This window comes from Nerophis lumbriciformis, linkage group LG10, assembly GCF_033978685.3.
Source record: "Nerophis lumbriciformis linkage group LG10, RoL_Nlum_v2.1, whole genome shotgun sequence".
Classification (NCBI taxonomy): Eukaryota; Metazoa; Chordata; class Actinopteri; order Syngnathiformes; family Syngnathidae; genus Nerophis; species Nerophis lumbriciformis.
Genome location: NC_084557.2, coordinates 54,555,727 through 54,580,169, shown reverse-complemented (window position 1 = coordinate 54,580,169; position 24,443 = coordinate 54,555,727). Strand labels below are relative to the sequence as shown.

The following is a 24,443-nucleotide window of genomic DNA, read 5'->3' as shown; positions in this document are numbered from 1 at the left end:
GTCCAAAAATAAAACCTGATCACACAGACATGACAGATTAGAAGTATTTGATCACTACTTTAACGCTGGTGCCTCTCAATGTCCCACCTGGAGGAGGACTACCACTAAAACCGCCCCCTTGGCTCACCACAGTTATTTAAGGAAGGCTGAGTGCTTAGATTTCCTCTCCACTCACCCACCATGAACGTCTCACGGGACCTGCTGGCCCTGCTCCTCGGTGCGTTGATGTGCCGCACACACTCGCGCTGCTCGCCCACTTCTTATTACAAAAACTGCTGGATTCGACATTTCCCGGGCATCCTCGTGGACACGGGCGAGTCTGAGAGGAGAGGAGCGCGTCTTGTTCGCAGCTACCGGGAGGAGAGTTCGCTCGGGTGCAGTCGGAGCTGCTGCCTGACTACAAATGGTGAGGCCACTGTTTTACACCAACCATCCGTCCATCCATTTTCTACCGCTTGTCTCTTTTTTGGGGTCGCAACACTCTTATTTTCATTGACTGTCTCCTTTCCAAGTGTCCTGCAACGTGGCCATCTTTGACTACGCCTCCACCCGAGACAACTGTCTGCACCTTCACTGTCCCACCTTGGAGAGTTGCATCGTCACCCAGCGACACAAGGTGGTCCTCTACAACTTGACTCACGGTGAGCTCCGCACACCTGGGAGCTTTCAGCTCAAATAACTTCTCTTCCGCAGCTAGTCGGGATGAAAGCATAATGTGGCTGTAGGCAACCCCCTAAAGTATTCTTTTAGGTAACTGCACAAGAGCTGTGTTAGTAAATGTGACAGTCATGCACTATTAATGCTGACTCAGCAGTTTGGTTCTGTTGTACTTGGGCCATTACACCGTTTAATTGAATAAATGCACCATGAAATGTTTTTAGTGAGCAGTGTCTTGCACATTCATGTGATTCAACTACAAACCCCGTTTCCATATGAGTTGGGAAATTGTGTTAGATGTAAATATAAACGGAATACAATGATTTGCAAATCATTTTCAAGCCATATTCAGTTGAATATGCTACAAAGACAACATATTTGATGTTCAAACTCATAAACTTTATTTATTTTTTGCAAATAATAATTAACTTAGAATTTCATGGCTGCAACACGTGCCAAAGTAGTTGGGAAAGGGCATGTTCACCACTGTGTTACATGGCCTTTCCTTTTAACAACACTCAGTAAACGTTTGGGAACTGAGGAAACTAATTGTTGAAGCTTTGAAAGTGGAATTCTTTCCATTCTTGTTTTATGTAGAGCTCAGCCAGGCCTTTTCTCCCAATAGTAAAAAAAAAAAAGTAAAGAAAAAAAGTCTGAATCCAGACCATGATCCGGATCATCCCCAAAATCTAATCACTCGTTCCCGATCCTTTTTCTAACATTTCCTGAACATTTATTCAAAATCCATTTAGTTCCAATTAGTTTCCTCAGTTTCCAAACGTTTACTGAGTGTTGTTAAAAGGAAAGGCCATGTAACACAGTGGTGAACATGCCCTTTCCCAACTACTTTGGCACGTGTTGCAGCCATGAAATTCTAAGTTAATTATTATTTGCAAAAAAAAAAAGTTTATGAGTTTGAACATCAAATATGTTGTCTTTGTAGCATATTCAACTGAATATGGCTTGAAAAGGATTTGCAAATCATTGTATTCCGTTTATATTTACATCTAACACAATTTCCCAACTCATATGGAAACAGGGTTTGTACATCAGGCTCCTAAACTGAAGAAATCATCGATAAGTGTTTATAATGTAATCATAATATAATGAAAATAAGCATTTAGAAAGAGATCAACTTTTGTCATTACTGTAGAATTGTTTACCATTGCACTGTATTTGGAAGGTAAATATATTTGGCAACATAAATAAATAAACAAAAAATAAAATGGATTCATTTCTGTAAGTAAAATTCCATCCATCCATTTTCTTCTGCTTCCATGAAGTAAAAATGTAACTGAAATAAATATTGAACCTCTTTAAGTGAATTATTTTTCCCAGTTGGAAAAACAAAGTCGGACGTTGTCGTTTTGTTTGTTGCCATTCTCTTTGGGCTCAAAGCTGAAATATTCCCACAACAAAACATTTGAAATCATCACAATCCTATTTTGTTTCTCCTGATTAGTGTTACTTAGCAACACTCCTCACCTGCGAGTCGCTAGTAGGGACCTGAATTGTGTGTGTGTGTGTGTGTCAAGCTGGCGCCCAGCTGGACACAGATTGTGAATGACGGAAAAGAGGGCTCACTGCGTTCAGTTAATTCTACTGTTAAAGGTGACGCACAGAGAGGAAGAAACGCGAGGCTTGACAAACAAACACACTAATTATTAATCAGACTAATTAAAGGTAACCTAAGTTTGAACTTTATGAAGGTGTAACAACGTACAATTTGTTGTGCACTTGATGCAAGGTATGGATCCTGACTTGTTGGTGTTTGAGAAGCGTCTCACCTCCAGCGTGGGCGTGCTGCCGCATCACTTCAGTCGCCTCAACGCTTCCGAGGCTCTGCCCGCCTCCGACAAGCGGCAATTCTTCCATCCGCCGCCCCCTGCCACCGTCAAACCACCACCGAGCATCACTGTGAAGACACCTCCAGCAGAGACATCAACCACCTTCATGGCTTCGCCCAGCGTTACCGTGACAACAGCGCCGCCCGCGTCCCTTTCCACCGAGCGTGGCCCCACGTCCACGTCCGCCTCGCAGGCCCAGACGTCCGTCAAAGAGCGCGGGAGCACGACTCCAAGCGGCGAGGACATGAAGTCGTCAGGTTTAGGAGAGGAGTGGCAGAGCCTGCTGGTGGCGCTGTTGAGCTGTGGGACTGTGCTGCTGCTGCTGCTGCTGCCATGTTGCGGCTGCAGGCGAAGGGGGAGGGGCTACCGAGGGTCCATGCGTCTGATGAAGTACAACGTGGTCAAAGAGAGCTGTTGAACTTTTATTTTGGTAACATGTCTACATAAGTCCTTGTAGGTCACAGCTTGAGTACTTTCATGACGGCCTCTTTGTACTGCAACATGGCGCTCTCACTATCGCCTTGGTTCTTCAGTCTGGTGACAGAGTCCTTGTACTCCTGCACTTCACTCCTGCCTAGAAGCTGCTCTCGTCTTCCATCCTCTGCCGTCACCGCCTTGGTGCGGAGCAGCGTGTCCATCATGTTCTCCTGGGACGGGCTGTCTTCCCAGTAATATTCCTCCATGTCCGCCACAGTCTTCTCCGCCTCCCAGGCTTCGGTTTTCTGAAGAAAGCAACCATTAGTCCATTTCTGGAAGCACTACTGGACTTCTTGGACCTTTAAGGTGTAAAATCACATCCAACAACCCGTCTTTGTGGACTAGCGTTACAAAAACATCACAGAGGACTGTGCCTGCCATTGTTGGTCTAAAGGTCAGCACATGGCTGTCTTCTACTTCCTGTGGTGGGGAAGACAGGAAGCATGGCAGACCAAGTCCACTTCTCTTAGAGCCCAGTATCAGGGTCAACACCTGATAGCAGCGGGACACCAAACACCGTGCTCGCAGCTTTAAAGTGCGAGGGGAAGTTAAAGACTACAGCCTTGCAGAGTTGGGTAGTAACGCGCTACATTTACTCCGTTACATCTACTTGAGTAACTTTTGGGATAAATTGTACTTCTAAGAGTAGTTTTAATGCAACTTACTTTACTTTTACTTGAGTATATTTATAGAGAAGAAACGCTACTTTTACTCCGCTACTTTTATCTACATTCAGCTCGCTACTCGCTACTGATTTTTATCAATCTGTTAATGCACGCTTTGTTTGTTTTGGTCTGTCAGACAGACCTTCATAGTGCCTGCCTTACTGGTGACGTTTCACTCCGTTCCACCAATAAAATGCAGTCACTAGTGACGTATGACTCCGTTCCACCAATCAGATGCAGTCACTGGTGACGTTGGACCAATCAAACAGAGCCAGGCGGTCACATGACCTGACTTAAACAAGTTGAAAAACTTATTGGGGTGTTACCATTTAGTGGTCAATCATACGGAATATGTACTGTACTGTGCAATCTACTAATACAAGTTTCAATCAATCAATCAAAAGTGTGAAGGAAAAAAGACACTTTTTTATTTCAACCGTACATCCCGTCAAAAGCCTAAAGACTGACTGCACAGTTCCTGTCTTCACAATAAAAGTGCCGCTCCATCACACCTGCGCTTTCAAAATAAGAGTCTCCGAAAGCCAGCGCAAACAAGCTAGCAAGCTACGGAGTTTGCCGCCAATGTATTTCTTGTAAAGTGTGTGAAAACGAATATGGAAGCTGGACAAATAAGATACCAAAAACCAACCACTTTCATGTGGTATTAGACAGAAAGGAGGAACTTTTTTTCTCCTGCATTTGAAAACGTGGACGTTATCATCACTACTGTCTGATTACAATCAATGCAAGTCATCACAATCAGGTAATACACCAACTTATATTCTTGCCTTCATGAAAGAAAGGAATCTATATGTGTTAAACATGCATGTATATTCATTAAAACACCTTTAACATGTAAACAAAAACGGCAAAATAAATAAATATAAATGATATACTGTATATATCAATGTATATATATATATATATATATATATATATATGATATGTGTGTGTATGTTACTCATCAGTTACTCAGTACTTGAGTAGTTTTTTCACAACATACTTTTTACTTTTACTCAAGTAAATATTTGGGTGACTACTCCTTACTTTTACTTGAGTAATAAATCTCTAAAGTAACAGTACTCTTACTTGAGTACAATTTCTGGCTACTCTACCCACCTCTGCAGCCTTGTAATGTTGCACACCAAGTCATTTCTTATTGGCCGGTGGCACTTTGGGAAAATAAAAACAATGAATAAAAAAGAGCAAAAGTGAGAAAATGTTGATACTAATTACTAACACAAAGCGGACAATAAGGGCCTGATTTACTAATATCCAAATACCATGCGGTAAACGGCGTTTGCAAGCTATAAAATGGCGTGTGCAATTGTAAAGTGGTGCAGACTGCCTTATTTAAATGAGGATAGTGCGTGTACTATAGAGAACATCACTACTTATTTACTGCACATTCATGTCAGCATGCGGCGTTATGCTCGGACTTCAAACAAGCAGGAGTCATCTACTACTTTTTATGGGCATATTAGAAGCAGCCATGCGGTGCTTTTACATTGAAACCACTTTTTAAAATGGATACTTAAAAGGTTGATTTTTTAAGAAGTATTTTAATATTATATATTATATTCTATGTCGAAAAAAAATGGACGTCATTAAAAAAAATACTAAAGGACACCAAAACATCAACTGAATTATTTGTAATCAGCCCCTTAAGTCACATAGCAGCGATAAATTATAAAATGATGTTGCTGAATAGACATGTTTTATTTCTGACACACACGTAGGACAGAGGATTCTCCTCTGTGTGTGGAAATGTCACTTTGCACCTTCTTCTGACACGTGCTAAATAAAACACTAAAAAGTGCACACAAAACGGTGATGAGTGTTGATAAATCACATAATTATATTTGCTTCTTCTCCTCCCAATATCGTGGATGTTTTGCTGAGCATATATTTTTCATATTAATGAAGACATGAGACGTTAACTGGATTGCACGCCTTATTCTGCTCACTTAACTGACGCAATCCACTTTGCACACATTTAGTGGATCAGCTTTGCGTGTGCTATCAAGTTTGCACATTTTTCTTAGAATACATGTACACATTTTTGGCGTTTTTACATGTATAAAAATATCAAAATTCCCATTGCATCTTTTGTATTTTTATTATTCACTACTCAGTAGAAAAAGTCTGGACACCCCTGCACTAAGTGAATGGATAATTGTCTAAATTAACCTGATGGTCAATGGGTGAAAAATATTACAATTAAACTTGTGTACTGACTTAGGAAGGGAGAAAAAAATCCACAAAATTAGCAGCATTTACAGCAATCAATCCATTAATCGACTATTATACATATCCAACCCCGAACACTATAAATGTTGATTAGCACCGAATCCTACCTCCTGGATTTGTATTTATTTTATTAGTTGTAAAATTATGTCAAGAAAGATTGGTTTCAAAATAATAAAAATATTTTTTTTTAAAAAGTGTAATTACTTTGAATAACAAATATAAAACATTGCTATGTAAATACTAAAAATAAAACCTATAAAAATATTTTTTTTTAATATAAATCAATAAAAATGGTAAATTAAATCGATAAAATAAAAAATTACAATTAAAAAAACAAATAAATGGAATCAATATATGAAATCTCCTTGGCAGAGGTAACTATAATACAAGCCTGTGCCATTAGAGTTGTCATTAGTCAAATTTACTTATATAAACAACTGTTAAGCAATAAATGTAGTGGATTGATCAATTATAATTATATGAAAAATCTAAAAATGGTAATGTTGTAAAAACAATTAACTTGCTGATAACATAACATAATATTTTGAACTTGTGTAATATTGGCTAATCATGACGACCAAACGTAGTAAAATGCATTTGCTGCTACATCAACCTGTTTGCACTCACCCAAGACTCGTGGTAAAGTACGGTGAGCAGGTACATGGCGTAGTCATAATTCTGCTGTCTCAGTGGGCAGCTATTGGACAGAAAGATGTACCTTTCTTTAAGTTGAAATACAGTTTATCGGGCTAAAAATGACTTCTAACGGGAGTGTTCACCTTTCGGTTGTGATGGTGAGGACGTCGGTTTCTTTGCAGTATCTCTCTCCTACCAGTTTGATCATCTTCTTCCTAGCATGCTCATCCAGGTTGAGGGCGGACAGCTTGACCTGAGACAGAAGAAAAACAAAACAACACAGTTTGATGTTGGATTGTGTAACTTTTAGTAGTCAAACAAATGTTCCACAAATGGCTTAACCCTTTGATGCATAACATGGGTCAAATGTGACCCAACCAAGTTTTTATTATCTGTTTCTTTGCAATAATTGAATGTAATCTTTCAGTATTCCAGGTATTCCCCAATTAACTTGTTTTTGGTCATTAAACATTGTTATTTTATTCTTTCTCTTCATAATTTTTGAATAAAAATGACTTTTGTATTACTACCCTTCCAATACACAACATGGGTCAAAAATGACCCACATGTATTTTCTATGTTATTTCATGTTAGCCTGAGCGTTGCTTTGCTATATATTTCAAATAAATGTATTTTATCGTTTACTATCACATATATTCAGTAAATATCATGTTTTTGTTCAGCTAAAATCATACTTTTTATGTTTCCTTTCTTACTCTATGAACAAGCACAGCTTTTGTATTCATACATCAACTTCACACACATGGGTCAGAAATGACCCACCTGCATTCACTGTGACATTTGGTAGGAACCTTTTGAATTTGAGCATGTTTGCAATTAGGAATGTATTTGGTGTGGACAACTACTCACCTGACACATTTTTCTACTCAACACCTTTGAACATCTGATAAGTAAGTAAGTTCTTTTACAATTGTTCTACCTAAGAAAATATTTGATGCCTTGTGAAAGGGTTGGCATAATTTAGTGCGTCACTTGTCAGAAAGGGAAATATTTGCAATACTATTAGCTAACTGTTGACATATTCTTGTTAGCTAAACTAATCTTATAGCTGGGTCACCAACATAAAACTCAAGATAGAAATTTAGATTGATGTGCATTTTACAGTATGGTACGTTTGATTTGCTTTATCCAGAGTATGGCTAAAAGATTTACAGCTGAGATGGTTCTAAGGATGCTGGATGAAGAACCAGATGAGGAGGCGATTGGAAATGATTCGGAGTCTGAAATATCTGAGGATGATCAATCAATCAATCAATGTTTATTTATATAGCCCTAAATCACAAGTGTCTCAAAGGGCTGCACAAGCCACAACGACATCCTCGGTACAAAGCCCACATAAGGGCAAGGAAAAACTCACCCCAGTGGGACGTCGATGTGAATGACTATGAGAAACCTTCTGGGGGGGGTTATGATGACCCTGACTATGTGCCCCAGGCAGGGGCGCCGAAAAGGGGGGGGTAAAGGAGACAGATTCTAGGGGCCCATGATGGAGGGGGGCCCAGAGAGGCCCCTAATGATGATGAAATTATAATACAGAAAAAATAATGACACTGTGTTGGGGGCCCTGTAAAGATTCTTTTCATGGGGCCCAAAATCCCTAGCGGCGCCCCTGGCCCTAGGATCAAGCTGAAGATGTGGGTGTGTCTTCAAATCCAGCTCTCCTAGATGAAGAAGACATAAACATAGGTGACTCATCTGATGATGAATCCTCAGAAGAGGAAGCACAGACCCAGTCCAATAGACTGAGTAAAAAGGGGTCTTACTGGAATGAGGATCCCCCCACTTCCAGCAGAACAAGAAGCCGTAACATTCTGAGGCTCAGAAGCTACCCAGGACCTACACCTGGATCAAGAGTTGTTTCACCGAAAGATGCATGGGATATGTTAATCAGTGACAACATCATTGAGGAGGTTCTAAAATGCACCAACTTAGAGGGACGAAGAGCAGCCGCAGCTAAAGGGAAAACGTGGAGAAGTGTCAAGAAAGAGGAATTAATTCCTTCTGAGCACAATGCATGATGACAAAGCAGTGGATGACAGTCAGAAGAAGAAACCAGAAGTGATACTGTACTACAAAAGAACAAAAGGAGGAGTGGACACAACAGATCCAATGGTTGGCACCTACACATGCAAGCGGAGAACACGGAGGTGGCCCATGGTGCTCTGGTACAATATGCTGGATATTGCCACCCTCAAAACCACACCAACTTCACTGCAGAACACCCTGGTTACATGGGTGGTGTCTCCAATGCACGCCGACTATTCATCAAGGAGCTGGGCAAAGAGCTGGTCATGCCACATATGAAGAGGCGCATGGAGGGCATACCCACACTCCAAAAGCATATCATAGAGGCAATGGGAAGATGCGGGATAGAAAAACACACCATAGTCACCACCCAACCAGAAGAGGACATTAGACAGAAGGGTGCGGCGAAGAGGAAGAGGTGTGCGATCTGCCCATCTGCCAAAGACAGAAAAGTCAGCAGCTGGTGTTCGCAGTGCAAGAAGCCTGTGTGCAAGGAGCACAAACGCACAGTGGTAATGTGTGCTACATGTGAGGAATCTGATTACTAACTAATAAAGAATAAAAGAATCATAAGAACTGAATTGACAATTTTATTTTACGTTGGTCTAATTCACAAATGTATTTTTGTTACTGCCAGATGTTTGCCAAAATGACAAATAAACAGGTTTCAAATAATAAATGTATGATTGTTTGGCCCGAATCACATCTAAAATAAGTATTTGAAGTAAAATATTATTGTAATATGCCTTCATCCATTTTTAAATCGCACTTGGATAATGGGTCATTTTTGACCCATGTGTGTAAACTTGATGTAGTATTACAAAAAATACTTTTGTTCATAAGGTATGGTAAGAAAAATATAAATAATGATTTGTGGTAATCAAAAACAAGATTTTTAAAGAATACTTGAATTATTAAATTATAAAATACATTGATTTCAAAAGATACAGCAAAGAAACACTCAGGCAGCATGAAATAACATGGGAAATTGATGCGGGTCATTTTTGACCCATGTTGTGCATTAAAAGGGGTGTGCATATGTTATGCATCAAAGGGTTAAATCAAGTTGCAATGGCTCCCCCTGGTGGTGATGCTTAAGTCGAACAGTCAGGTCTTCAGACTGCAGATAGGCGGATGTGCATCACTCTTGTTTAACTCCTATACTTGGTACTGCTGTGACCCAAACATAACCTTTAAGCCTTGGCTGCGGCAGATTAGACATCAGCAACATTTTGCAGTTTGTCCAGGGAAGCTAAAGGCTTGTAATGAGTCAAAAAAGTGAAAATTCTGCCTTTTTTGTGCACTGCTGCTATGGTGAGATCAAAACTTCCATTGTGTATTTTCTTTAATTAACAAAAGATAAATAAACTGCATAAACATGCTTGTTTATTTTAGGGCCTATTTGTTCACAATCTGTTAGATTATTTTTCTGCCTAATCCAGTGGGATTAATGTCACAGTAATTCCTACCTTGCTGATATAATCTAACGGGGGAAAGTGTCGCCGGAACAGATGGTCAGTGATTAAAAAGGTAAAAAAACAAAAAGGCCCAATTTAACTTGCCCTGGTAGGAAATGACATTCTGAAATATTCTGTTTCAAGTGTTAATGAGGTGCTGAAATATAAAATAGAATGGAAAGAAAACAGCTAATTAAAAAAAAACATGCAATTTTACTTATTTATCAGCATTTAAAAATGATATTTGGAGGGTGTGCAAACACTTAAAACTAAGTGTAAAATATCTTTTATAGCACAATATTGTACTCTCACCGGCCACAACAATAGGCACACTTGCACAATCTTCTATCCAATAGCACACTGATGAGCGCTCTTTGTCATATTTTGGTAATGAGGTGTCCAAATATAAGCAACAGCGTGATCAAATATAATGATGATCTTAAACTAGCAGGTGTGCTTGGCTAGAGGACAATAAGTCATCTCCAGATAATCAGATAAACCACATCAGCTGGTGATTATTTCTTACCCATAAATCTGTAATCCCACTCTGTGCATTTTTCTTTGCATCAGAAGTCCGCAGGAGAGGATGCCAGCATTGAGGTCACCAAAAAAAAAAAAAACTCACTCGAAGATGAAGGACACGGGCGGCGGGGTTTCGCAGAGAGAGACCCGCAGAGACGTAGTCGCTGGTCTCCACTTTGACAGGAAAGTGCTGGTCACATTTGGCGTCCGTGTCCAAGGATGACGGCCATTCGTTGCAGAAAGCTAAACAACAACACATTGGGACATACTTTTTTATACATTTCTTAGAATTGAAGCAATAAAAGGTTAAAGTGAAATAAAATATATATTCATTACATATTTTAAAGAAGTAACTTAGTTTTATCCCTAAAAAGTGAGTACCGTATTTTCCGCACTATAAGGCGCACCTAAAAACCACAAATTTTCTCAAAAGCTGACAGTGCGCTTTATATATGGATTAATATTAAGATTCATTTTCATAAAGTTTCGGTCTCGCAACTTCGGTAAACAGCCGCCATCTTTTTTCCCGGTAGAACAGGAAGCGCTTCTTCTTCTACGCAAGCAACCGCCAAGGTAAGCACCCGCCCCCATAGAACAGGAAGCGCTTCTTCTTCTACTGTAAGCAACCACCCGCCCGCGTAGAAGAAGAAAAAGCGCGCGGATATTACCGTACGTTTCATTTCCTTTGTGTGTTTACATCTGTAAAGACCACAAAATGGCTCCTACTAAGCGACAGGGATCCGGTTCATGAAAAGACGCAATCTCTCCATCCGCACACGGATTACTATTTCACAGCAACTGATATTCCTGTGAACCGCACTGTGGATACAACGGGAGCACGTACGGTGAATATTCGCACCACAGGGAATGAGAAGTCATCCTTCACTGTGGTTCTAGCTTGCCATGCTAATGGCCAGAAACTTCCACCCATGGTGATATTCAAAAGGAAGACCTTGCCAAAAGAGACCTTACCAGCCGGCGTCATCATAAAAGCTAACTCGAAGGGATGGATGAAGAAAAGATGAGCGAGTGGTTAAGGTAAGTTTAAGTTTACGCGAAGAGGCCGGGTGGCTTTTTTCACGCAGCTCCGTCCATGTTGATATACGATTCCATGCGCGCCCACATCACGCTGGTTTTAATATATTATTAAAGTTTGACTGACCTATCTGACTGGTTTTTGGCATTCCTTTAGCGCAGTTAGATGCGGCTTACAACACGGGGCGGCTTATAGGTGGACAAAGTTTTGAAATATGCCGTTCATTGAAGGCGCGGCTTATAACCCAGGGCACCTTATGGTGCGGAAAATACGGTACAAGGAAAGGACTTACGTTTGAGGGCTTCACAATGTTTCCTGATGGCTATGGGTGTCAAGTGTAGAAAGTTTGGAACCTACAAAAACATTTAAAGGAGAGATAACACACATTTCACATGCTTAACGGTTGAACAATTAATCAACTTGGAATGGGTTCAATGGTAGTGTTATGTCAATATAATTCTGATTGTGTAACAACACTGCTCTGTTGCAGACTGGCAAGTAAACATGCAATGTTCCTTTTTTAAGGTTTACTAAAAAAAAAACTTCACACAAAGAGAATATAGCACGTATTCCTCTACATTACCAATACATACTAATACATATAGTTTGTCGGTCTCTGATCTGTTCTGATCAGATGCTTTTGCAGAAGAGAAAATGTTTAATAGCAAGTAACTAAAGTAAACGCAATAATACACTTTTATAAAGCTTATATTATTACATTTAGAATGTGCAAGTATAGTTGTAAATCACATTATGTATTAATTTGTTCACGAGTGAGGGAAGAGTGGATGGTGAGATCGACAGGCGGATCGGTGCGGCATCTTCAGTAATGCGGACGCTGTATCGATCCGTTGTGGTGAAGAAGGAGCTGAGCCGGAAGGCAAAGCTCTCAATTTACCGGTCGATCTACGTTCCCATCCTCACCTATGGTCATGAGCTTTGGGTTATGACCGAAAGGACAAGATCACGGGTACAAGCGGCCCAAATGAGTTTCCTCCGCCGGATGGCAGGGCTCTCCCTTAGAGATAGGGTGAGAAGCTCTGTCATCCGGGAGGAGCTCAAAGTAAAGCCGCTGCTCCTCCACATGGAGAGGAGCCAGATGAGGTGGTTCGGGCATCTGGTCAGGATGCCACCCGATCGCCTCCCTCGGGAGGTGTTTAGGGCACGTCCGACCGGTAGGAGGCCACGGGGAAGACCCAGGACACGCTGGGAAGACTATGTCTCCCGGCTGGCCTGGGAACGCCTCGGGATCCCCCGGGAGGAACTGGACCAAGTGGCTGGGGAGAGGGAAGTCTGGGCTTCCCTGCTTAGGCTGCTGCCCCCGCGACCCGACCTCGGATAAGCGGAAGAAGATGGATGGATGGATGATTGGTATTAATTTGTGGTATTGAATGCTATACACAATTTATTTTTAACAAAATAAAGTGGCTATTGCACAAAAACTAAACAAAAGCAAAACTATTGGCTCTCATTCAAATCATTTGTGTTTTGCCCTTAAAGTCTTCCTGCATCCAGAGACTTACTCCCGCAGCTCGTAAACAACACGCCAAAAAATATTTGGTAAAAAGAGAAAATATTGAACTAAATATTGATCCAATCACTTCATTATCATGTACATACTGAGTATGGATAGTATCGACATCTGGATGGCTCACTTCTACTTTACATTAACGCTTTAGCGGTTAGCTTCTTGTGTCGTCCTACTCGGTGTGTGTGTGTGTGTGTGTGTAGCAGCATGCTTAGTCATTCATTTTCCTCTAGTCCTCCAGTGATGACGTAACTTTGAAGAAACAGTTTATTTTCCGCCATGGTGGTGAGAATTAGCATCTTCGTGTGGATAAATGATTCATTTGCTGCAGCTTGTTCCCAAATTTGAGCCAGTGTTCTGGTAAGACATGTATCCCCTTGGAATTGATGCAACTCCTGCATGTGTGTAACAAGGAATATACTAGAACATGTAATTGCATACCTGCCAACTTTTGAAATCAGAAAAACCTAGTAGCCAGGGTCCAGGGGCCGCAGGCCCCGGTAGGTCCAGGACAAAGTCCTGGTGGGGGGTTCAGGCCCCCCGACGCAAAATGATTGATTGCATTCAGACAGGTTAAAATGTTGCTAAAACCATCACTTTTCTATCAGTCACAGTGACTTTTCAAAACAAAAATATTACAGCAAAAATCATATGGGTTGATTGACATGTTTATTCTGTAAGATAACTTCAATAGTTTGAAATTATTTTGACAGTTAATGCCAGTTATCCTGTCAACCTTTCACAAGACTTCCATTTGTTAATTGAAAGTATAAACACTTTTTACAGTAAACAAATGGTAAAACAGTACTAAACAATTCCATTAAAAAAAAATTGGTGTCATTATTAACTTTCTGTCCAAGCTTGTATAATCTACTGCCTTGTTCAATTGTAAAATATATTCTGTGCCTAAAATTCACATTTCTATCACAATGATCATACTGTAAACATGGTAAGCTAACTTCATTAAAATTAATAGTCCTGTCAATAGCATGGAATTACAATTCAAATGTAGTTTTTTTGTAAGCCTTTCAAAAGAATTCAAAATATGAAAAATGAATGAAAATGAATTTAAGCCATCAGACACTTGAAAAGTGGCACATCACATCTCTAATGTAATCATTTGAACTTTTCAACAGAAATAGCACTGCAAAAATATTAAGGACATACTTCTGTATTTTGGTAGTTATGCTGTCAACATTTAACAAGATTTCTTCAACTTGGACTTGAAAGCATAAATAGTATAAACACTTTTAACAGTATAACAGTACTAAACAATTCCAATAGATAACATTGGTGTCATTACCTTTTTGTGGCTAAAATCCAAATTTAGCAACGGCATTAGACTTGTGTTTTTTTGTCCCAACGTGGTCTTTTACATCGCTAATTCCTCCGTGTCCGATCGAAAAATCTTGTCTGCACAAGGTGCAATTCGCGTAGTTTTCACCCTTTTTGGAACGGATAATTATTCCCGGATAGGCTTTTGAATATTCTTCACGGAATGACTGCAGTTTTCTTTTCGGTTTAAGACTCGTTTGCGATTTTTCTCCGGCTGATTCCATGATCGTTCGCTCGTTTGGAAACAATGGCAACTGGTGCCTCGTGCTTGGCAGCGGTGCTATAAATAGCCTCCCGCATGGCATTCGGAATGGCTCGATAGGAAGTTACGGGAAGCAGTGTCGATTGTGATTGTTGTTACGTGATTTCGTGAATAAAACTTTAAAAAAATAAATACAAATTTAATTAATGAAAAACCGTATTTTTTATCACTGCAACCGTAACCCGGAATAGGTTGATGAAAACCGTACTAATTACGGGAAAACCGGAGTAGTTGGCAGGTACGTAATTGTGTCCACCTTAGCGAGTACAGTCTTTAGCCACGTAAACACTGGGGCACAGCTACGGTAAAGATGGACTAGGCTCAGCAGCTCATTAGCTGATCGCCAATCAGTTAAAAAAGGCAAACATCAGCCTTCCATTGCATCCCATGACCAAAATGGGGACATGTCTACATATAGGTAATTCATTATTTTTTAATATAGGTACCAAAGATAAATAACATTATAATTTCTTTCTTCCGGAATGCAACAAAAGTATGTTTTAGTGCCCATAAATACCAATTGTAGCTGCAGCGCTGTTAGCTATGATGCTGACGTTGCATGCGGCTTGTTAAACGCACTTCTGTCTTCCCCTTTTGCTTTTATACAACCGTGTTCTGTATACAGAGGATGCCCACTATGTATGAGGCCAGAACATTTGATGGAGCTGATGTTTCAATGTCTAATATTTGCAACAAGAACCTGCCAATTACCTTCACAAGGGTTTTCTTATTTGTACATTTGTGGGAGCTAAGAATGTTAAAAAGTTACTAAAAACATATGCCGCAAGACATAACGTTTCAATAATCCAGGACAAAGTCAGAGCAGCAAGAGCAAGGCGTCATGGGATCATGTAGACACTGAGACAATGAAGTGATGATTAATGACAAGAACAATGTCTGACCTTGATCAGCTCCAGATTGCCTTTCTTTCCCAGGGAAACACCTCTTTTCACCGGGTAACCCATCCTCACAGGTAGGGGGACAGAACACGCTCTGAAGGAGGTGGCTGCTGGATAGACATTAGTCCAGTCCTGATCCACTGACATCTTCTCTGTTCTGGGTGGTCCTTCCTGGCAGGCCCACACACACATGAACAATGGCAATGTCTTACTTCATAATACAACAAGACATGTTCATGGAAGTACTTACAGGTTTTCTGTTTTTTCTCAGAAATTTTGGGTTATTGCCTCCCTCTGGAAACTCTAAGAAAAGAACATCATTGTAGCACAGCTGTAGCACCATATAGATAAAGCTTTCAAAAGATTGCAGATTGTGATTACAGTAGTGCACTATAATAGAACTCAAAGTTAATGAGTGTGAAGCAATATGTGAAGATAGGTGAAAATATGTCAATACAGCTAGATATATCTTGTGGTGTACCCCAGGGATCAATACTGGGACCAAGATTGTTTAATCTTTGTATAAACGACATTTGTAAAGTTACAAAGGACTTAAAGTTAGTTTTATTTGCAGACGACACAACTGCTTTCTGTTCAGGAGAAAACACACAGAAGCTAATACAAATAATAACAGAAGAAATGAACAAATTAAAAAGATGGTTTGACAAAAGCAGACTATCCTTGAATCTCAGTAAAACTAAAATAATGCTATCTGGTAACAGTAGAAAAGAGCATCATACACTAATACCAATAGATGGAGTAGATATTGAAAGGGTAAAAGAAACCAGATTTCTGGGAGTATTATTAGATGATCAAATGAACTGGAAATCTCATATACAAAATAAGGTGGCAAGAAACATTTCAATAATGAACAAAGCAGAATACGTCCTAGGCCAAAAATGACTTCATATTGTCTAACATATCTGAGTTATTGTGTAGAAATAAGGGAAATAACTACAAATGTGCGCTTCATTCACTAACTGTGTTACAAAAAAGATCAATTAGAATAATACATAATGTTGGATATAGAGAACATACAAACACTTTATTTATTGAGTCAAAGATATTAATGTTCAATGATTTGGTAAAATTGCAAACATCTAAAATGAAGTACAAAGCAAACTATAACCTGCTACCCAAGAATGTACAACAATTCTTCTCCACTAAAGAGGAGATATATAATCTTGGAGGAAAATCTAATTTAAAACATCTGTATGCTCGTACAACACTTAAAACCTTTAGTATATCAGTATGTGGAATTAAACTATGGAATGGAAGAAGTTAAACATTGTACTGATATGATCCAGTTTAAGAGGTTGTTCAAATTAATAGTGCTTACAAAGTACACAGAAGAAGAATTATGAGAAATACCTAAAACCTTATTGAAAATGGGATATTTTTCATCTCAGTATGTTTATTATGACTGACTTCATGATCTATTACAAAAACTGCTGTATTAATCATTCAATGATGTGATTGTGCTACAAAAAGAAGTCAGTAAATGAACGTATGATTAAATAAGCTTTGCTTCTTCCTACTCCTTTTTGGACAGGATGTAAAGAGAAATGATAAGAAATTATGTGATGTATTATGCTGTAAGTGTGTTCATGTTCCAAATCAACTAAAGAAAGAAAGGAAATAAAGAAAGTGAATGATGCCTCCTTGCTGACGTCATCAACATGTGCCGATGAAAAAGCGATATGATTCTGATACAACTTCAATTGTTATGATCATAGACATGTTCTAAGGGTACGCAGCATGGAGCGCTACTGCCTACTGGTGCTGACGAGACGTGGGGCCGCCATCTTGGAGTGGTGATCCACTCCACTCAGTGCAATTAATTTGGCAGGAGCAATGAACTGTCAGCGCATTTCATTCATCTTACCTCACTGAATACCACTGATTTTCACCCCCTTTTTGTCATACGTGTAGCTATGATAAAGGACACATGTTTTATTATTCATAGTTTGCTTAACAGTAATATAATGGGACGGCGTGGCGCAGTGGAAGAATGGCCGTGCGCGACCCGAGGGTCCCTGGTTAAAGTTAAAGTTAAAGTTAAAGTACCAATGATTGTCACACACACACACTAGGTGTGGCGAAATTATTCTCTGCATTTGACCCATCACCCTTGATCACCCCCTGGGAGGTGAGGGGAGCAGTGGGCAGCAGCGGTGGCCGCGCCCGGGAATAATTTTTGGTGATGTAACCCCCAATTCCAACCCTTGATGCTGAGTGACAAGCAGGGAGGTAATGGCTCCCATTTTTATAGTCTTTGGTATGACTCGGCCGGGGTTTGAACCCACAACCTACCGATCTCAGGGCGGACACTCTAACCACTAAGCCACTGAGTCGGTCCACTAGGCCACTGAGTACCAACCTCGTCATGTCCGTTGTGTCCTGAGCAAGACACTTCACCCTTGCTCCTGATGGGTGCTGGTTAGCGCCTTGCATGGCAGCTCCCTCCATCAGTGTGTGAATGTGTGTGTGAATGGGTAAATGTGGAAGTAGTGTCAAAGCGCTTTGAGTACCTTGAAGGTAGAAAAGCGCTATACAAGTACAACCCATTTATCATTTATTTATTTATAATATTCTTATATGCTATAAGTGACCAGATCAAAACTGGGAATATAATCTCAGAGAAGGGTCAGCTATTTTTAAGTTGAAGGAACAATATGATGAGGTTATATATACATGCTACATAAACAATGTATGAATACATTAGATATCTATACATCTTATAGACTGTATCTCTGTTGCTGCAGCAGCAGAGAGTTTATTCTGTCTTGACACTTTGTATTGATATTTTCTATTACATTCTTCTCTTAAATGATCATGTTTACAGTCATTGTTTTATATGTATTTTTGATGTATGTCGCTTTGGATAAAAGTGTCAACATAAACATATGTAAACAACTGAAAGTCTTTATATCAGCTAAAACCACCAATCTGTTTCACTAGATTCAGAATAAAAGCAAATTCTGTTTTACCCATCAATGTTAGTATTTGAATATTGTTACTTGAAGACTTATTCCTGGTTACAAATATACTGTTAAAGTATTGTCTTATACTTTGCTTAAAATGAGAATGCATCATAATCAGTTGCGGCTGGTGAATTTTGTTTTAGGTGGGGCTGAAAGTTTGTAAAGCAAACCCCTGTAGGGGGGTCATCCTCCCCCAGAAGATTTCTTTGTGATTTTCACATACAAATGAAGCATTCTGGTACATTCTGACAAAATAATGAAGACAAAATAGAACATTTCCTAGGTTTGCAGAGAACTATATACAATATGCACACTGAAGGCATGATGCCACACCACTTTTGCTAGTGGCTACAATTTCAATACAATTGAAGATCGTTGCTCCTTCTCAACTCTGTGCTAATATTCTTTTCACAAAATACAACCAATAGTACGTTAATGTTAAATCTTACTTGTGAAAAGTAATCCCCCAATTCCTATTTTCAACAGTCCGCTCATTTGAGTAGGAAAACGCTGAACACCATCTTTGTTTTCTACCTGTCAACTGTCAGTTTAGCATCTTTGTTTTCTACCTGTGAGTTTAGCATCTTTGTTTCTACCTGTCAACTGTCAGTTTAGCATCTTTGTTTTCTACCTGTCAACTGGCAGTTTAGCATCTTTGTTTTCTACCTGTCAACTGTCAGTTCAGCATCTTTGTTTTCTACCTGTCAATTGTCAGTTTAGCATCTTTGTTTTCTACCTGTCAACTGTCAGTTTAGCATCTTTGTTTTCTACCTGTCAACTGTCAGTTTAGCATCTTTGTTTTCTACCTGTCAACTGTCAGTTTAGGCTGCTCGCTGGCTCCTCATCACCACTTCAAGATGGCGGCCCAATTTCTCGCGTCACAGCAGCCAATGCTGCGTCTACTTATAACAGCTCTATGGTTAATGATGCCACCTTGCCGACGTCATCAACATGCGCCGATGAAAAAGCAATATGATTCTGATACAACTTCAATTGTTATGCCACCCAAACCAGCCAAGTATCGTTTATACTACACAGTTATATAATTTGAAAAGGTTATATTTATATACATATATATAATAAAGAAGCAACAGGAGTGACCTCGTTAGCACGACAGCAGCTAGCCACGTTAGCTTAGCTTAGCGTGATGCTTCCATTAAAGCATTCGGCCATGTGTATCATACTCACTTGTATTTGCAGGGGGGTTTACAGGTGAGAATGTGACATATGTCACCCTGCGTGCCAAACCTTGCAGTCCAAAGCCGGCGATGTTTATTCTGCCAAAGGACAGAAGAATCTTGCTAGACTTGGACGCCATCTTCTTAGTACGGAAGCCGACGAAAGACCAAAATAATCGGTGGTTGGCAACAAGCTCATCGGTGTGAAGTTAGCACCCCTACTGGCTAGTACATAGTTACCACACAGTCCTATTCTACGCGAAGAAGCAGGCTAACACTTTGTAATATTTATACAAAATATTTAAAAAATGGCTTGTATTTGTCATCTGTGAGCACACGAACTTCACAGCTGCTGCCTTCTGGCTCTTAAGCGGGGCGTTCGCTTACCGTCGTAAAATGTACCATCGACAAATACTAACTAAATGATTAGATAACTGAAGCACAAAATGACTAAAAGTGACATTTGATAAACAAATATGAAAAGTGGTAAGCGACACACTAGAATTGTTGCGCGGGTACACCAAGCCAAAACACGAGCAGCGCTGTTGAAAGTAAAAATATCGAGTGGCATTGAACTCACCATGTACAATCAGCGATGCACTTCAAAGTCCCGCAGACAGACGCCGACTTGACACTTGTGCGCTTTCTCTTTACTTTGGGATTTATCGCCAATATTCAACGTCTGGCTTGTAACTTGCTATCTCTGCAACTTTTAAAATAATTGTAGTAGACGTTGCTTTCACCTGGTCCGCCGAACCTGAGGATGTATTTATGATTTCCCCTGCTATTGGCGTTTGGACGATTGACGGTAAGCTTTTTCTCTGCAGTAATAGTTTCTAATATCTGCGTTTGGTTCAACCTACAATGTCCTCGCAACTGTCAGCGGTTTAATGCCATATCATGTGCACGGAAAGTGTCTATGAAAAGAGGCAGAAAGTCAAGCCCAGCAGTCCATGTGGTCCTGATGATACTGGAGATCTATTCTCACAATTAGCAGTTCATGTGATCCTGATGATACTGGAGATCTATTCTCATGTGGTCCTGATGATACTGGAGATCTATTCTCACAATTAGCAGTCTATGTGGTCTTTGTCACCGACGCCTCTATAGCTGATGATAGAATAGAATAGAATAGAATAGAATAGAAAGTACTTTATTGATCCCTGGGGGAAATTCAGCACCACAGTTCGCTCACAATGATGCTGTAGATGTCACTGGTGATGGTGTAGATCTATTCTCACAATCTCTGACAAAACATATTGAAGGGACTTTTTGTCTCCTTTCTTTCCAACTAAACTTACACTTTCTCCAATTACTGCCATAGTCAACACATACAGATATCATCTTAAGGGTCTTTTCTGTCAGCCACACATTGAGCTGCCCACATTTGAACTCCTTAGTGACTTGTAGTTCTTTAAAAAGTACAGAGAAACATTCACCGACCATTGTTTCCAGAAGTTTGGGCTTGTAATACAAACAATGCTATGACTCTTTGCACTTAGAACTTAGCATTTATTTATAGGTCTAATGCAAATACAGTAGTTTAGTAGGCCAAAGTATTCATTAAAAAAGGGCAGAAATATTTTTCCCACTGTGACATTACACAAAGTTTGAACAGTAACACTGTGTTTGAATATATACAACACTGCACTCGAAGTCATTCTTTGCCATACCCCTCTATGGAGCCTGGCGGATAGACACATTTCCCCCAAAAATGCGGTTCCCTTTTAAATAGAGAATGATATTGCACATGAATGCATCGTTTGCTCACCAGTATTTTGTCGGGGTTAGTTTAACTCACTCGTGACTTTCTTTTATGTCTGATCTCTCTGTCTTTCTTGTGGAAATAAAAGGTCAGAAACAAACACTTTGTGAACTTCATCAAACTTTTTCCAAGAGCCGATTTGATATATTTACGTTTATACTACTAAGAAAAAACACTTTCCAGTTGTTGTTATTGTTCTATTCAAATGTAACTAACTGGTGCTCCACTGTTATGTCTGATCTCTGTCTTTAGTCGGCGTTGGTATTAGTTGTCTAAATAGTACACAGAGACATCCAGCCCACTTACTGTACGATATATATATATATATACAGTTAGGTCCATAAATATTTGGACATTGACACAATTGTCAGTATTCCAGCTCTGTACAACACCACAATGGATTTGAAATGAAACAATCAAGATGTGCTTTAAGTGTACACTCTGGGCTTTAATTTGAGGGTATTTACATCCAAATCAGGTGAACGGTGTAGAAATTACAACACATTTTATATGTGCCTTCCACTTTTTAAGGGACCAAAAGTAATTGGACAAACTAACATAATCATAAATCAAATTGTCACTTTTTAATACTTTGTTGCAAATCCTTTGCAGTCAATGACAGCCTGAAGTGTGGAACACATAGACATCACCAGACGCTGGGTTTGATCCCTGGTGATGCTTTGCCAGGCCTCTGTTGCAGCGGTCTTCACTTCCTGCTTGTTCTTTGGGCATTTTCCCTTCAGTTTTGTCTTCAGCAAGTGAAATTCATGCTCAATGGGATTCAGGTCAGGTGATTGACTTGGCCATTGCAGAACATTCCATTTCTTTGCCTTAAAAACTATTTGGTTGCTTTCGCAGTATGCTTGGGGTCATTGTCCATCTGCATTGTGAAGCGCCGTCCAATGAGTTTTGAAGCATTTGGCTGAATATGAGCAGATAATATTGCCCCAAACACTTCAGAATTCATTCTGCTGCTTTTGTCAGCTGTCACATCATCAATAAATATAAGAGATCCAGTTCCACTACCACCACCATGCTTCACTGATGAGGTGGTATGCTTTGGATCTTGAGCAGTTCCTTGCCTTCTCCATACTCTTCTCTTTCCATAATTTTGGTACAAGTTGATCTTTGTCTCATCTGTCCATAAGATGTTGTTCCAGAACTGCGCAGGCTCTTTTACATGTTTCTTGGCAAACTCTAATCTGGCCTTCCTGTTTTTGAGGCTCACCAATGGTTTACACCTTGTGATGAAGCCTCTGTATTTCCTCTGGTGAAGTCTTCTCTTAATTGTTGACTTGGACACAGATACACCTACCTCTTGGAGAGTTTTCTTCATCTAGCCAACTGTTGTGAAGGGCTTTTTCTTGACAAGGAAACACTTGTTTTCCGTGGTCTTCCAGGTCTTTGGGTGTTGCTGAGCTTAGCAGTGCGCTCTCTCTTTTTAAGAATGTACCAAACAGTTGAATAGGCCACACCTCATGTTTTTGCTATCTCTCTGATGGCTTTGTTTTGATTTTTCAGCCCAATGATGGCTTGCTTCACTGATATGGACAGCTCTTTGGACTTCATATTGAGAGGTGACCTCCCCAGATTCCAAACTAATATACCACACTTGAAATGACATCTAGGCCTTTTATCTGCTCTTTGTAAATTAAGTAAATGAAAAAAACAAGGGAATAACACACATCTGGCCATGGAACAGCTGAGTAGCCAATTGTCCAATTACTTTTGGTCCCTTAAAAAGTGGAAGACACATATAAAATGTGTTGTAATTCCTACACCGTTCACCTGATCTGGATGTAAATACCCTCAAATTAAAGCTCAAAGTCTGCACTTAAAGCACATCTTGATTGTTTCATTTAAAATCCATTGTGGTGTTGTACAGAGCTGGAATACTGAAAATTGTGTCAATGTCCAAATATTTATGGACCTAACTGTATATATATATATATATATATATATATATATATATATATATATATATATATATATATATATATATATATATATACAGTATATATAAAGGTTTATTTGAAATAGGGACGGATACAGAAACACATATATCTGAAACAGTTATCCAATGTATGCATCATAGTGTTTGTAGCCAAAGCTAATTTACAACACTTGTCCACAACAACAACAACAACAACAACAACAACAACACAGATCTAACATCATTAAAAAAATAAAATAAAAAGAATAAGACAAAGAGGAGTCCATAATAATGATAATAGTAATAATACAGACAAAGTGCAGACTAGATAAAAGCCAATAATAATAATAATAATAACGCAGTAAAAGTGCAGACTAGATAAAAACCAATTAGTAAAACAATTAGTAAAAACTGAGTAAAAACTAAACATGAGAACACGATTGTTGCTCAACTCGCCACAATTGTGTTTGTTTTTTGACAGTGACAAGTGCAGGTACTTTTCAAAGTAAATCGCCTTTTGCACTTTTATTGGAAGTCTTTTGAAAGGGCGGAGTAGTTTCATAGGTTGTCAGAGGTGGGTAGAGTAGCCAGAAATTGTACTCAAGTAAGAGTACTGTTACTTTAGAGATTTATTACTCAAGTAAAAGTAAGGAGTAGTCACCCAAATATTTACTTGAGTAAAAGTAAAAAGTATGTTGTGAAAAAACTACTCAAGTACTGAGTAACTGATGAGTAACATACACACTCATATCATATATATATATATATATATATATATATATATATATATATATATATATATATATATATATATATATATATATATATACTGTATATATATATATATATATATATATATATATATATATATATATATATATATATATATATATATATATATATATATATATATATATATACATACATACATATACATTGATATATACAGTATATAATTTATATGTA

At 39.1% G+C, this 24,443-nt stretch overlaps 3 protein-coding genes across 3 annotated transcripts in view; 2 read left to right on the top strand and 1 right to left on the bottom strand.

Moving 5' to 3' along the window:
* The first annotated feature begins 180 nt into the window (after positions 1 to 180).
* LOC133612776 (uncharacterized) lies at positions 181 to 2,922 on the top strand. Its single transcript, XM_072914025.1, has 3 exons — positions 181 to 406; positions 513 to 641; positions 2,405 to 2,922. The coding sequence occupies exons 1-3, from the start codon at positions 181 to 183 to the stop codon at positions 2,920 to 2,922; spliced, it is 873 nt and encodes a 290-aa protein (XP_072770126.1).
* Positions 2,906 to 20,150, bottom strand: mrps35 (mitochondrial ribosomal protein S35). Its single transcript, XM_061969397.2, has 8 exons — positions 19,790 to 20,150; positions 15,868 to 15,920; positions 15,621 to 15,788; positions 11,886 to 11,946; positions 10,661 to 10,800; positions 6,676 to 6,785; positions 6,524 to 6,593; positions 2,906 to 3,226 (listed from the first exon to the last, which is right to left on the bottom strand). Exons 1-8 carry the CDS (start codon positions 19,917 to 19,919, stop codon positions 2,963 to 2,965), a joined length of 996 nt encoding a protein of 331 aa, XP_061825381.2. The 5' UTR covers positions 19,920 to 20,150; the 3' UTR covers positions 2,906 to 2,962.
* Positions 20,151 to 20,235: 85 nt separating this feature from the next.
* Positions 20,236 to 24,443, top strand: part of kcnq1.2 (potassium voltage-gated channel, KQT-like subfamily, member 1.2) — a 413,878-nt gene continuing 409,670 nt past the window's right edge. Inside the window, exon 1 of the mRNA XM_061969396.2 lies at positions 20,236 to 20,587. The gene's annotated coding sequence lies outside the window, so the exon portion shown is untranslated. The remainder of the gene's footprint in view (positions 20,588 to 24,443) is intronic.

Bases quoted from the DNA above. Each gene is read 5' to 3' on its own strand.
- mrps35 (XM_061969397.2), bottom strand. From the start codon at position 19,919: ATGGCGTCCAAGTCTAGCAAGATTCTTCTGTCCTTTGGCAGAATAAAC. The intron at 15,921-19,789 runs GTGAGTATGATA...TTCTTTTCTTAG, and splicing joins AAACCCCCCTGCAAATACAA to AGTTTCCAGAGGGAGGCAAT. The intron at 3,227-6,523 runs GTGAGTGCAAAC...TGCTTTCTTCAG, and splicing joins TACTTTACCACGAGTCTTGG to AAAACCGAAGCCTGGGAGGC.
- LOC133612776 (XM_072914025.1), top strand. From the start codon at position 181: ATGAACGTCTCACGGGACCTGCTGGCCCTGCTCCTCGGTGCGTTGATG. The intron at 407-512 runs GTGAGGCCACTG...CTCCTTTCCAAG, and splicing joins CTGCTGCCTGACTACAAATG to TGTCCTGCAACGTGGCCATC. The intron at 642-2,404 runs GTGAGCTCCGCA...ACTTGATGCAAG, and splicing joins CCTCTACAACTTGACTCACG to GTATGGATCCTGACTTGTTG.